This window comes from Numenius arquata, unplaced genomic scaffold (genome assembly GCF_964106895.1).
Source record: "Numenius arquata unplaced genomic scaffold, bNumArq3.hap1.1 HAP1_SCAFFOLD_1469, whole genome shotgun sequence".
Taxonomy (NCBI): Eukaryota; Metazoa; Chordata; class Aves; order Charadriiformes; family Scolopacidae; genus Numenius; species Numenius arquata.
In genome coordinates this window covers 1,960-16,930 of record NW_027414565.1, presented here as the reverse complement: position 1 = coordinate 16,930, position 14,971 = coordinate 1,960, and the positions used below count along the sequence as shown (strand labels likewise).

Genomic DNA, 14,971 nt, shown 5'->3' with positions numbered 1-14,971 from the left:
TCCCAGCACCCATGGGTGCCCACCCATGAAGGGGGGGGTTCCACAGCCCCCCCCCCACACCCCTGCTGTAGCCCCCCCCACCCCCCCCTCGTAGCCCCCCCCAGCACCCATGGGTGCCCAATTGTGAAGGGGGGGTCCCAGAGCCCCCCTACCCTCCCTGGAGTCCCCCATCCCCCTCGTAGCCCCCCCAGCACCCATGGGTGTCCACCCACAAAGACGGGGGTTCCAGAGCCCCCCCAGCACCCATGGGTGCCCACCCATGAAGGGGGAGGTTCTAGAGCCCCCCCCCGGAGCCCCCCCCAGCACCCATGGGTCCCCAATTGTGAAGGGGGGGGTCCCAGAGCCCTCCCCCCCGAGCCCCCCCCAGCACCCATGGGTGCCCACCCGTTGAAGGGGGGGGGACAAAGGCAGCGGAAGGTGCCCCCCCCATCCAGGCAGGTGCCACCGTGGTGACAGGGACCCGAGGAGCACTCGCCCACCTCCAGCTGGCACTGGGGACCTGGGGGGGGGGTCGGGGGGGGACACGACATGTGTCATCTCAGGGACATGGTGGGGACACGGGGATGGAAGGGAACAAGGGGATGGGGGGGATATGGGGCCATCAAGGGACGTGGGGACACCAAGGGACATGGGGACATCAAGGGACGTGGGGACATCAAGGGATGTGGGGACACCAAGGGACATGGAGATGGTGGGGGATACCAAGGGACATGAGGACATCAAGGGACGTGGGGACATCAAGGGATGTGGGGACACCAAGGGACATGGGGACATCAAAGGACATGGGGACACCAAGGGACATGGAGATGGTGGGGATACCAAGGGACATGAGGACATCAAGGGACGTGGGGACATCAAGGGACATGGGGACGGTGGGGATACCAAGGGACATGGGGACATGGGGACATCAAAGGACGTGGGGACAGAGGGGGACATGGGGATGGCAGGGGACATGGTGACATGGGGATGGTGGGTACATGAGGACATCAAGGGACGTGGGGACATCAAGGGATGTGGGGACACCAAGGGACATGGGGACAGCAGGGGACATGGGGACGGTGGGGACATGGGGACATCAAGGGACGTGGGGACATCAAGGGATGTGGGGACACCAGGGGACATGAGGATGGTGGGGGACATGGGGACAGCAGGGGACATGGGGTGACGGAGATGGTGGGGATGTGGGGACACCAAGGGACGTGGACATGGTGGGGACATGGGCAAGGGGGACATGGGGACAGTGGGTGACATGAGGATGGAAGGGGACATGGTGATGGTGGGGTTGCAGGGACACCAAGGGACATGGGGACAGCAGGGGGACATGGGGATGGTGGGGACATGGGGACAAGAGGGGAGACGGGGACACCATGGGACATGGGGATGGTGGGGACACAGGGATGATGGGGATGTGGGGACATCAAGGGACATGGGGACAGCAGGGGACGTGGGGATGGAAGGGGACAAGGGGACATCAAGGGACATGGGGACAAGAGGGGACGTGAGGATATTGGAGACATGGTCATGGTGGGGACATTGGGGACACCAAGGGACAGGGGGCCACCAGGGGATGTGGGGACAGCAGGGGACACGCTGATGGCAGGAGACATGGGGACTGGGTGACACGGACATGGTGGGGACATGGGGACAACAGGAGACGTGGGGACAGTGGGTGACATGGGGATGGTGGGGGACATGGGGACAGTGGGGACATGGGGATGGTGGGGACACCAAGGGCCGTGGGGACAACAGGGGACATGAGGAGAGCAGGAGACGTGGGCATGGGGAGGACATGGGGACAGTGGGTGACATGGGGACAAGAGGGGACACGGGGGACAGTGGGTGACACGGGGATGGAAGGGGACACAGGGATGGTGGGAACATTGGGGACATCAAGGGACACGGGAACAGTGGGGGACCTGGAGATGGTGGGGGACACCAAGGGACGTGGGGACAACAGGGGACAGCAGGAGACATGGGGACGGTGGGGACACGGGGACGGTGGGGATGCAGGGACACCAAGGGACATGGGGACATCGAGGGATGTGGGGACAGGAGGGGACGGTGGGGGACACGGGGACACCAAGGCCATCGTCGTGGTGGGAACATGGTGACACCAAGGACATGGGGACAGTGGGGACACGGGGACGGTGGGGACACCAAAGGACGTGGGGACACGGTGGGGACAGTGGGGGACCTGGGGGTGGCAGGGGACGTGGTGGGGACGTGGGGATGGAAGGGGACGTGGGGACACCAAGGGATGTGGGGACATGGGGAACGTGGGGACACCAGGGGACACGGGGGTGGCAGGGGATCCCCAGGGTGGGGAGGAGGACCCCAATTGTCCCCAAGGTTGGGGGGCGTGTCCCCGGGGGGGGGGGGCAGAGGGTCCCCAGGGTGGGTGGGGGTCCCCGGGGGAGGAGGGGTGTCCCCGGGGTGGGGGAGGGTCCCTGGGGGGGGTTGGGTGTCCCCAGGGGGGGCAGGGGTCCCCGTGGGGGGGGTCCCCAGGGTGGGGGGCGTGTCCCCAGTACGGGGGTGTCCCCGGGGGGGGAGAGTGTCCCTGGGGTGGGGGGTCTCCGCAGGGGGGGTGGGGGTCTCTAGGGGGGGCAGGGGTCCCCGTGGGGGGGTCCCCAGGGTGGGGGGGTGTGTCCCCAGTACGGGGGTGTCCCCAGGGTGAGGGAGGGTCCCTTGGGGGGAGGGTCCCTGGGGTGGGGGGTGTCCCCGGGGGGGGTGGGTATCCCCAGGGGGGGGGCAGGGGTCTCCGTGGGGGTGTCCCCAAGGGGGGTGGGGGGTCCCTGTGGGGGTGTCCCCGGGGTGGGGGGGGGTGTCCCCGAAGGGGGGGGGGGTCCGTACCCTGGTAGGCGGGGGGGCAGGCGCAGCGGTACCCCCCCCCCCGAGGGGGTGCAGGTGCCCCCGTGGTGACAGGGCTGGGGGGCGCAGGGGTCCTCCCGCTGGGCGCACGTGGGGCCCCCCCACCCCGCCTGGCACTCGCAGCTGAACCTGGGGGGTATGGGGGGGGGAGCACGCATGGGTGATGAGCACCCAAGGGTGCCCCCAAATCCCCCCCCCCCCCAATACTTATGGGAACCCATATGAACCCCCTGCCACCCCCCAACCCCCCCCCCCCCAGCACCCCACAAGTGTCCAACCCCCCCCCCCACATCAGCACCCATGGGCACCCCTAGGGACCCCCCCCCAGGCACCCATGGGCACCCCCATGAGCACCCCCAGACCCCTGGGGACCTCCCCAGGCACCCATGGGCACCCCTAGGGACCCCCCCCAGGCACCCATGGGCACCCCCAGGGGCACCCCCAGATCCCTGGGGACCCCCCCCCCGGCACCCAGGGCCACCCATCAGCACCCATGGACACCCCTGAAACCCCCACTTGGGCACCCACGGACACCCCCATGCACCCGTGACCACCCGTGGACAACCTCGGGGACCCCCATGGGCACCCACAGACCCCTGGGCTCCCCCCACACCACCCATGGACACCCCCATGGACACCCTTGGACCTTCTCCAGATACCCACCAGCACCCATGGACAACCTCGGGCACCCCTGAACCCCCAGCTTGGGCACCCATGGACAACCTCAGGAACCCCCATGGGCACCCATGGACACCCTTGGACCTTCTCCAGATACCCACCAGCACCCATGGACAACCTCAGGAACCCCCATGGACACCCTTGGGCCTCCACCGGGCAGCCAGGGCCACCCACCATCACCCATGGACACCCTTGGACAGCCACATGGTCACCCAGGGCCACCCACCACCACCCATGGACACTCTTGGGCACCCCTGAACCCTCCACCAGGCACCCATGGACAACCTCACGTACCCATGACCACCCATCAGCACCCATGGACAACCTTGGACACCCCCATGGGCACCCTTGGACACCCTTGAAACCCCACTTGGGCACCCATGGACACCCCCATGGACACCCTTGGACCTTCTCCAGACACCCACCATCACCCAGGACCACCCTGAACCCTCCACCGGGCACCCATGGACACCTCCATGCACCCATGGGCACCCACCAGCACCCATGGACAACCTTGGACACCCCCATGGACACCCTTGGACACCCTTGAAACCCCACTTGGGCACCCATGGACACCCCCATGGACACCCTTGGACCTTCTCCAGACACCCACCATCACCCAGGACCACCCTGAACCCTCCACCGAGCACCCATGGACACCTCCATGCACCCATGGGCACCCACCAGCACCCATGGACAACCTTGGACACCCCCATGGACACCCTTGAAACCCCCGTGGACACCCTTGGACCTTCTCCAGACACCCACCATCACCCAGGACCACCCTCAGGCACCCTGAACCCTCTACCAGCACCCATGGACAACCTTGAGCTCCCCCCCAGGCACCCAGGGCCACCCATGGACAACCTCAGGAACCCCCATGGACACCCTTGGGCCTCCACCGGGCAGCCAGGGCCACCCACCATCACCCATGGACACCCTTGGACAGCCACATGGTCACCCAGGGCCACCCACCACCACCCATGGACACTCTTGGGCACCCCTGAACCCTCCACCAGGCACCCATGGACAACCTCACGTACCCATGACCACCCATCAGCACCCATGGACAACCTTGGACACCCCCATGGGCACCCTTGGACACCCTTGAAACCCCACTTGGGCACCCATGGACACCCCCATGGACACCCTTGGACCTTCTCCAGACACCCACCATCACCCAGGACCACCCTGAACCCTCCACCGGGCACCCATGGACACCTCCATGCACCCATGGGCACCCACCAGCACCCATGGACAACCTTGGACACCCCCATGGACACCCTTGGACCTTCTCCAGACACCCACCATCACCCAGGACCACCCTCAGGCACCCTGAACCCTCTACGAGCACCCATGGACAACCTTGGGCACCCCCATGGGCACCCAGGGCCACCCATCAGCACCCATGGAAAACCTTGGACACCCCCACGGGTGCCCACAGACACCCTTGAGCTCCCCCCCAGGCACCCAGGGCCACCCATGGACAACCTCAGGAACCCCCATGGACACCCTTGGGCCTCCACCGGGCAGCCAGGGCCACCCACCATCACCCATGGACACCCTTGGACAGCCACATGGTCACCCAGGGCCACCCACCATCACCCATGGACACTCTTGGGCACCCCTGAACCCTCCACCAGGCACCCATGGACAACCTCACGTACCCATGGGCACCCACCAGCACCCATGGACAACCTTGGACACCCCCATGGGCACCCTTGGACACCCTTGAAACCCCACTTGGGCACCCATGGACACCCCCATGGACACCCTTGGACCTTCTCCAGACACCCACCATCACCCAGGACCACCCTGAACCCTCCACCGGGCACCCATGGACACCTCCATGCACCCATGGGCACCCACCAGCACCCATGGACACCCTTGAAACCCCCGTGGACACCCTTGGACCTTCTCCAGACACCCACCATCACCCAGGACCACCCTCAGGCACCCTGAACCCTCTACCAGCACCCATGGACAACCTTGGGCACCCCCATGGGCACCCAGGGCCACCCATCAGCACCCATGGCCACCCACGGACACTCCCACGGTCACCCATCATCACCCATGGCCACCCTTGAAACCCCACTTGGGCACCCATGGACACCCTCGGGCACCCCTGAACTTGACCATGGCCCCCCCCCAAGATCCCCCCCCACCCCATGTCCCCTCCCCACCCCACGGCCCGGTGGGTGCTGACCGGTCGCCGTGGTCGCGGCAGAGGCCGTGGGCGCAGGGGCTGCTGTGGCAGGGTGGGGGGCGGGGGCGGCAGCGGGTGTCACGGGGGGTCCCAGGGGGGGTCCCGGGGGGGGTCCCGGGGGGGCAGAGGCAGGTGAAGCCGTTGGCACCGTCCAGGCAGGTGGCACCCTCCTGGCAGGGGTTGGAGGAGCATTCGTTGATCTCCAGGGTGCAGCGGGGACCTGGGTGGGGGGGCGATGGACGGGGACACGGGTGTGGGTGGGGGCACCCTGGTGGGCACCCAGTGTGGGGTTCCAACAGAGGTGGTCAATGGGGGCACCCAACGGGGGCACCTGATGAGGGCACCCAACGTGGATAATCCATGGGGCATCAATGTGGACACCCAATGGGGACACCCAACATGGAGAATCCATGGGGCACCATGGGCACCCATCATGAGTCATCAACACGGGCACCCAATAGGGGCACCCAACGTGGACACTCATCATGGGTCATCAGTGGGACACCCAATGTGGGCACCCAACACGGGCACCCAGTTGTGGGTTCCAACAGAGGTGGTCAATGGGAGCACCCAATGTGGGCACCTGATGAGGGCACCCAACGTGGGTAGTCAATGGGGCACCCAACGTGGATAATCCATGGGGCATCAGTGTGGACACCCAATGTGGGCACCCAACATGGAGAATCCATGGGGCACCATGGGCACCCATCATGAATCATCAACATGGGCACCCAATAGGGGCACCCAACGTGGGTCATGAATGGGACACCCAATGTGGGCACCCAACATGGGTGGTCAATGGACACCCAACATGGATCATCAACATGGGCACCCAATAGGGGCACCCAACGTGGACACTCATCATGGGTCATCAGTGGGACACCCAACGTGGGCACCTCACATGGATAATCCAATGTGGGCACCCAACGCGGGCACCCAACATGGGCACCCAGTTGGGGGTTCCAACAGCGGTGGTCAACGGGAGCACCCAATGTGGGCACCTGATGAGGGCACCCAACGTGGGTGGTCAATGGGGCACCCAACATGGATGATCCATAGGGCACCCAACGTGGACACCCAACAGGGACACCCAACATGGAGAATCCATGGGGCACCATGGGCACCCATCATGAGTCATCAACACGGGCACCCAATAGGGGCACCCAACGTGGACACTCATCATGGGTCATCAATGGGACACCCAATGTGGGCACCCAACACGGGCACCCAGTTGTGGGTTCCAACAGCAGTGGTCAACGGGAGCACCCAATGTGGGCACCTGATGAGGGCACCCAACGTGGGTGGTCAATGGGGCACCCAACATGGATGATCCATAGGGCACCCAACGTGGACACCCAACGTGGACACCCAACATGGACACTCATCATGGGTGGTCAGTGGGACATCCAACAGGGGCACCTGATGTGGGCACCCAACGTGGGTGATCAATGGGGCATCAACGTGGGCACCCAATGTGGACACCCATCACAGGTAATCAATCAAAGGGACACCCAGCTGGTCCCCCCAGCACCCATGGGACCACCCGGTGGGCACAGTGGCCCCCCAGAACCAATGGGACCACCTCATGGCCACTGAGGTCTCCTAGACCCATCAGAGCACCCACTGAGCCCTGAGGTCTCCTAGAACCCATGGGAGCACCCATTGGGCATAGTGGCCCCCTAGCACCCATGGGACCACCTCATGGCCACTGAGGTGTCCTAGACCCATCACAGCACCCATTGAGCACTGAGGTGCCCCAGCACCCATGGGAGCACCCCATGGCCACCAAGGTCTTCTAGACCCATCAGAGCACCTATTGAGCACTGAGGTCTCCTAGAACCCATGAGAGCACCCAGTGGCCACCACGGCCTCCTACCACCCATGGGACCACCCCAGTGGGCACGGTGGCCCCCCCACCCGCCACGGGGGCACCCATGGGACCCACCTGTGAAGCCAGGGTGGCAGAGGCAGTGGTAACGGCCCAGCCCGTCCTGGCAGACGCCGTGGACACAGGGGGCGCTGGCGCAGTCGTCGGGGTTCACCTCGCAGTGGACACCTGGCACCCAAGGGTGGCCTCACCTCAGCACCCACCACCAGTCACCAGAGGGGGCACCCAGGGCTGAGTCCCCACCAGGGTGGGGCACCACAAGGACCCCATCCTGGTCTGTGCCCAGTGACCGCCCCGTGGTGGCACCTACTCCATGACCTGGTGGGACCCAATGCCACGTCCAGCACCCACCCAATGCCTAGAGAAGACCCAAGACCACGTCCAGCACCCTGATGGGACCCAACCCCATGTCCATCATCTACCCCATGGCCAGATGGGATGCAACCCCATGTCCAGCACCCACCCAACACCCTGATGGGACCCAACACCACGTCCAGCACCCACTTCATGACCTGGTGGGACCCAACGCCACCTCCATCAACCATCCCAACACCAGCTGGGACCCAACGCCACGTCCAGCACCCACTCAACACCCTGATGGGACCCAACAACATCTCCATTGACCGTCCCATGCCCAGAGAAGACCGAAAACCATGTCCAGCACCCACCCAACACCCTGATGGGACCCAACACCATCTCCATCAACCACCCCATGACCAGGTAAGACCCAAAACCATGTCTAGCACCCATCCCATGACCAGATAAGACCCAACACCATCTCCATCATCTACTCCATGACCAGGTAAGATCCTACATTGGACCCAGCACCCACTCCCTGCCCAGAGAAGACCCAGCACTATCTCCATCGACCATCTCAAGACCAACTGGGACCCAACACCACACCCAGAACCCACCCAACACCCCAATGGGACCCAACACCATGTCCATCAGCCAACCCATGACCAGATAAGACCCAACACCATCTCCATCGACCATCTCACGCCCACAAAAGACCCACCCCATGGCCAGAGAAGACCCAACACCACCTCCACCCACCAACCCATGCCCAGAGAGGACCCTCCACCTCCACCCACCACCCCCGGACCCTACCGGCAGTGCCGGGGGGGCAGTTGCAGTGGTAGGCGTCGATGCGGTCGATGCACTTGCCCCCGTTGAGGCAGGGGTTGCTGTGACACTCGTCCAGCTGGAGGTGACAACGGGCGCCCGTGAAGCCAGGGGCGCAGGCACAGGAGAAGGTGGCCACACCGTCCAGGCAGGTCCCGTGGTGGCACGGGTCCGGAGAGCAGTCATCCACATTGACCTCACACAAGGGACCCTCGAAGCCTGAGGAGACGGGTGGGGTGGGGGGTGGTCACCCATGGTCACCTGTGGTCATCTTACCCCCATGGGTGGCCCTGATCTCCTGGCATTGCCCATCCTACACCCATGGGTGCTGGGTGGTCATTGACGGGTTCTATGGTCAACCATGGGTGCCAGGTGGTCAATGATGGGTTCCATGGCCAACCATGGATGTTGGGTGGCCAATGATGGGTTCCATGGAACCATGGGTGCTGGGTGGCCAATGATGGGTTCCATGGAACCCATGGATGTTGGGTGGTCAATGATGGGGTTTGATGGTCAACCATGGGTGCTGGGTAGCCCATGCTGGGGCTCCGTGGCCAACCATGGCCATCTTACCCCCATGGGTGGCCCTGATCTCCTGCCATTGCCCATCCTACACCCATGGATGTTGGGTGCTCCATGATGGGGTTCTATGGCCAACCATGGAGGTTGGGTGGCCAAAGATGGGCTTCCATGGAACCCATGGGTGCTGGGGGGGGTCCATGTCAGGTTCCATGGAACCCATGGGTGCTGGGTGGTCAATGATGGATTCCACGGAACCCATGGGTGCTGGGTGGTCAGCGATGGGTTCCATGGAACCCATGGGTGCTGGGTGGTCCATGCCAGGTTCCACACCCACCCATGGGTGCTGGGGGTCCCGGGGGGGTGGTGGGCCTCACCCTCGGCGCAGCGGCACTCATAGCCGTTGGGTCGGTCCAGGCACTTGGCGCCGTTGAGGCAGGGGGTGCTGGCACACTCATCCATGTCCATCTGGCAGGTGGGGCCCGAGAATCCTGGGTGGGGGGCACCCATGGGTGGGGGGGGGTCAGATGGATGAGTCCCCACCCCTCCATGGATACCTCCCCCCCCCCCCAACTCCCCTCAGGGGACGTCAGGATCCTCCAGAGGAGCCCCAAAGGGCCGGGTCTCCATGGGGGGGTTGATGGTGAGGTGGGTTCTAAGGGTAGGTGGGTGCCCAGGGGTGGGAGCTCTGGGGGTGGGTGCCCCAGGAGGTGGGTTCCCAGGGGTGGGTGCCCCAGGAGAAGATGATGGAGATGGGCGTCCATGGAGGGGCGTTGATGCTGAGGTGGGTTCTAAGGGTGGCTGGGTGTCCTGGAGATGGGTTCCCAGGGGGTGGGTGCCCATGGAGATGATTGAGATGGGTCTCCATGGGGTGGGTGCCCAGGGGTGGGAGCTCTGGGGGTGGGTTCTCAGGGGGTGGGTGCCCCATGGTGGAGTGATGGGTCTCCACGGGGGAGGTTGATGCTGGGGTGGGTCCTAAGGGTGGGTGGGTCCTAAGGGTGGGTGGGTTCCCCAGGGGGTGGGTGCCCCAGAAGATGGGTCCCTGAGGGTGGGACCTGTGGAGGTGGGTGCCCCAGGGGGTGGGTGCCCCATGGTGGGGGTGATGGAGATGGGTCTCCATGGGGGGACGTTGACGCTGAGGTGGGTCCTAAGGGCGGGTGGGTGACCAGAGGTGGGAGCTTTGGGGGTGGGTTCCCCGTGGTGGGTGCCCAAGGGGTGGGTGGGACCTCTGGAGGTGGGTGGGTGCCCCCTGGGGGGAGGGTTGGGGGGGGGTGGGTGGGTGCTCACCGGGGGGGCAGGAGCAGGAGAAGCCGTTGACCAGGTCGTGGCAGCGGCCACCGTTGGCACAGGGGCTGCTCTGGCATTCGTCCACCTCCACCTCACACAGGGGCCCGCTGAACCCTGACCCCACCAGCACCCAACGTCACCTTCACCCCCACCCAGACCCCCGCTGACACCCTCACCCCATCCCGAGACCACCGCGCCCACCCAAGGCACCCACCGGCTGGGCAAGTGTAGGGGAAGTTCTGCCGAGAGCCACCAGGACCCATGGGAGGACCCACGGAAGGTCCCATAGAAGGTCCCACCTCCATCCCAGAACCTATCCCAGATCCCACCTCCATCCTAGGTCCCGCACCAGGTTCTATACCCTTGGTAGAACCCATCCCAGGTCCCACCCCATGTTCCATACCCATCCCAGAAGCCTCCCAGACCCCACCCCAGGTCCCACCTCCACCCCAGACCCCACCCCACATCCCACCCCCGCCCCACCCTCAACTCCTCACCCATGGGTGGGGGTCCCAACCAGCCATGCAGATAGGTCCCACCTCAATCCCAGAACCATCCCAGGTCCCACCTCCATCCCAGATCCTATCTCAGGTCCCATCCCACATCCCACCTTCATTCCAGGTCCCACCCCCATCCCGAACCCTCCCAGATCCCATCCCAGGTCCCACAACCCTCCCAGACCCCACCCTAGGTCCCACCTCCACCCCAGACCCCACCCCACACCCCACCCCCATCCCAGAACCCTCCCAGATCCCATCCCAGGTCCCACTCCATGTCCCATCTCCATCCCAGGTCCCACATCCATCCCAGAACCCTCCCAGACCCCACCCCAGGTCCCACCCCTACCTCCCACCAATGGGGGGTTGTCCCAACCAGCCATACAGATAGGTTCCACCTCCACGCCAGGTCCCACCTCCATCCCAGACCCCACCCCAGGTCCCACAACCCTCCCAGATCCCACCCCAGGTCCCACCTCCACCCCAGACCCCACCCCACACCCCACCCCCACCCATGGGTGGTGGTCCCCACCGGCCATGCAGATGCAGGAGAAGCGCCCGATGCGGTCCAGGCAGGTGGCCTGGTTTTGGCAGGGCCCCGAGAGACACTCGTTGACGTCGCTCTCGCAGCGGGGACCCGCGTAGCCCCGCCCACAGCGGCACTGGAAGGACCCCTGCGTGTTGACACAGCGTCCAAAGTGCTCGCAGGGGTTGGCACCTACGGAGGGGTGGAGGAAGGGTTCAGCACCCATGGGTGGGGGGCACCCATGGGTGGTCTCCTTCTTGGGGTCCGTCATTGTGGTGGTCATTCACGGGGGTGAAGTTCTGCCCATGGGTGCCCAACGTTCATGGTGGTATCAACATGGATGGATGTTCTACCACCACCCATGGGTGCTCCAAAACCATGGGTGCCTCCCCCACCACTCATGGATGCCCCCACCACCCATGGGTGCTCCTCTTCTTGGGGTCCATCATTGTAGTGGTCATTCATGCAGGTGAAGTTCCACTCATGTGTGCCCAATGTTTATGGTGGTATCACCATGGATGGATGCTCTACCATCACCCATGGGTGCTCCAAAACCATGGGTGCCTCCCCACCCACCCATGGGTGCCCCACAACCATGGAAACCATCGGTGGTGTCCCTCTTGGTTCCTCTGCCATGGTGATCACTCATGGGGGTGAAGTTCTATCCATGGGTGCCCACCATTCGTGGTGGTATCACCATGGATAGATGTTCTATCACCACCCATAGGTCCCCACCACCCACAGGTGCCCTCTCCCCACCCATGGGTGCCCACCCCCACCCACCGATGGAGCACTCGTCCACGTCCTGGTCGCAGGCGGTGCCGGTGAAGCCGGGGGGGCAGGTGCAGATGGCCCGGCCGTTGACGGGATTGGTGTCGCAGATGGCACCCTGGTGGCAGGGATTGCTGACGCAGGCGTCGTCCAGGTGGCACAGGAGACCTGGCACCCACCCACCATGGGGAGAGGGGGGGGGTCAGGGCACCCATGGGCACCACAACCCCCCCCCCCCCAGTGGGTGGCCAACCCATGATGGAGCCACCCAACATCTGAAAAAGCCACCTCAAGGTGACCATCCCATGCCATGGTGCCCAAGGGGGGGTGGCCACCCATTGATGGTGCCACCCAAGCCATGCCAAGGTGCCCAAAGTTGGTGGCCACCCCATCTTGATGCCACCCAATGCGTGCCAAGGCCACCCCAAGGTGACTACCCCGTGCCAGGGTGCCCAAGGGTGGTGGCCACCCACTGATGGTGCCACCCAACCCATGCCAAGGCCACCTCAAGGTACCCACCCCATGATGGTGCCATCCAACTTCTGTCAAAGCCACCTCCAGGGTGCCCACCCCATGCCAGGGGTGCCCAAGGGTGGTTGCCCACCCCACATCAACCTTCCCCTGAGGTTGCCCACCCCACATGAAGCTTTCCCTGAGGTTGCCCACTCCACCTCAACCTTCCTTCGAGGTTGCCCATCCCATATCAATCTTCCCTTGAGGTTGCCCACCCCACCCCAGGCTTCCCTTGAGGTTGCCCACCCCACATGAAGCTTCCCTCGAGGTTGCCCACCCCATCCCAACCTTCCTTCAAGGTTGCCCACCCCATCCCAGGGTGCTCTTGGAGGTTGCCCACCCCGTGTCAACCTTACCTTGAGATTGCCCACCCCACATTGGGCTTCCTTTGAGGTTGCCCAGCCCACCCCAGGATGGTCTTGGAGGTTGCCCACTCCACATGACGCTTCCCTTGAGGTTGCCCACTCCAACCAACCCTTTCCCTGAGGTTGCCCACCTCACATCAAGCTTCCTTGGAGGTTGCCCAGCCCACCCCAGGATGGTCTTGGAGGTTCCCCACCCCACATCAAGCTTCCATAGAGGTTGCCCACCCCATATTAGGCTTCCCTCAAGGTTGCCCACCCCATCCCAGGATGCTCTTGGAGGTTGCCCACTCCACATGACGCTTCCCTTGAGGTTGCCCACTCCAACCAACCCTTTCCCTGAAGTTGCCCACCCCACATCAAGCTTCCTTGGAGGTTGCCCAGCCCACCCCAGGATGGTCTTGGAGGTTCCCCACCCCACATCAAGCTTCCATAGAGGTTGCCCACCCCATATTAGGCTTCCCTCAAGGTTGCCCACCCCATCCCAGGATGCTCTTGGAGGTTGCCCACCCCACATGACGCTTCCCTTGAGGTTGCCCACTCCAACCAACCCTTTCCCTGAGGTTGCCCACCCCACATCAAGCTTCCTTGGAGGTTGCCCAGCCCACCTCAGGATGGTCTTGGAGGTTCCCCACCCCACATCAAGCTTCCATAGAGGTTGCCCACCCCATATTAGGCTTCCCTCAAGGTTGCCCACCCCATCCCAGGATGCTCTTGGAGGTTGCCCACCCCATGTCAACCTTCCCTTGAGGTTACCCATCCCACATCAAGCTTCCTTTGAGGTTGCCCACCCCACATTGGGCTTCCTTTGAGATTGCCCAGACCACCCCAGGATGGTCTTGGAGGTTGCCCACTCCATATCAAGCTTCCTTTGAGGTTGCCCACCCCAACCAACCCTTCCCCTGAGGTTGCCCACCCCATATTAGGCTTCCCTCAAGGTCGCCCACCCCACATCAAACTTCCCTTGAGGTTGCCCACCCCACATTGGGCTTCCCCTGAGGTTGCCCACCCCACGGTAGCCTCCCGCTTGCCCCCCCTCCTCACCCGTCTTGCCCGTGGGGCAGGCGCAGTAGAAGGAGGCCACCCGGTCATGGCAGGTGGCCCCGTTGAGGCAGACGGGGGTGGCGCAGTCGTCGATGTTCTGGCTGCAGCTCTCCCCCGTCCATCCGTTGACGCAGACGCAGGTGTGGCCACCGCGGCTGTTGAAGCAGGTGCCCCCGTTGTGGCAAGCGTTGGGCTGCAGTTGGCACTCGTCCACGTCCTCGGCGCAGAACTGGCCTGGGGGGGGGGGAACGGGGCGGGGGACACATGGAGGGAGGTGGGTCAAGGAGGTCTTGGTGAGGAACCACCTCAGAGAAGATTCCGCCTTGGTGAAGGAACCGGAGGAACCTTCTTGGAGGTCACCTGAGAACATCGCAGGGAGCACCTTGGTTTGGCTTCAGCTGGTCACCTTGGGGACCACCTCAGGGACCACCTCAGGAGCCACCGTGGGCACCACCCCAGCGACCACCTCAGGGACCTCCTTGGTGACCACCTTGGGGACCATCTCAGGGACCACCCTGGTCTGCACCTTGGGGACCTCCTTAGGGGCCTCCTTGATCACCACTTCAGGAGTCATCTCAGGGGACACCTTGGTCACCACCTCAGGGACCTCCTTGGTGACCACCTCAAGGACCATCTTGGGGACCACCGCAGGGTCTGTACCCCACTGGCCACCTTGGGGACCATCTC

The 14,971-nt window shown here is 64.2% G+C and overlaps 1 protein-coding gene across 1 annotated transcript; it reads right to left on the bottom strand.

Moving 5' to 3' along the window:
* Window positions 1–2,850: 2,850 nt before the first annotated feature.
* On the bottom strand, window positions 2,851–14,654 carry LOC141478071 (uncharacterized; the record flags this gene model as incomplete). Its single annotated transcript, XM_074167208.1, is given in 10 exon segments — window positions 2,851–2,896; window positions 2,898–2,997; window positions 5,753–5,972; window positions 7,698–7,808; window positions 8,751–8,984; window positions 9,662–9,775; window positions 10,572–10,685; window positions 11,601–11,786; window positions 12,378–12,533; window positions 14,285–14,654. Coding segments are annotated over 10 exon segments (1,651 nt in total), but the record flags the coding sequence as incomplete, so codon positions are not given.
* Between the last annotated feature and the right edge of the window lie 317 nt (window positions 14,655–14,971).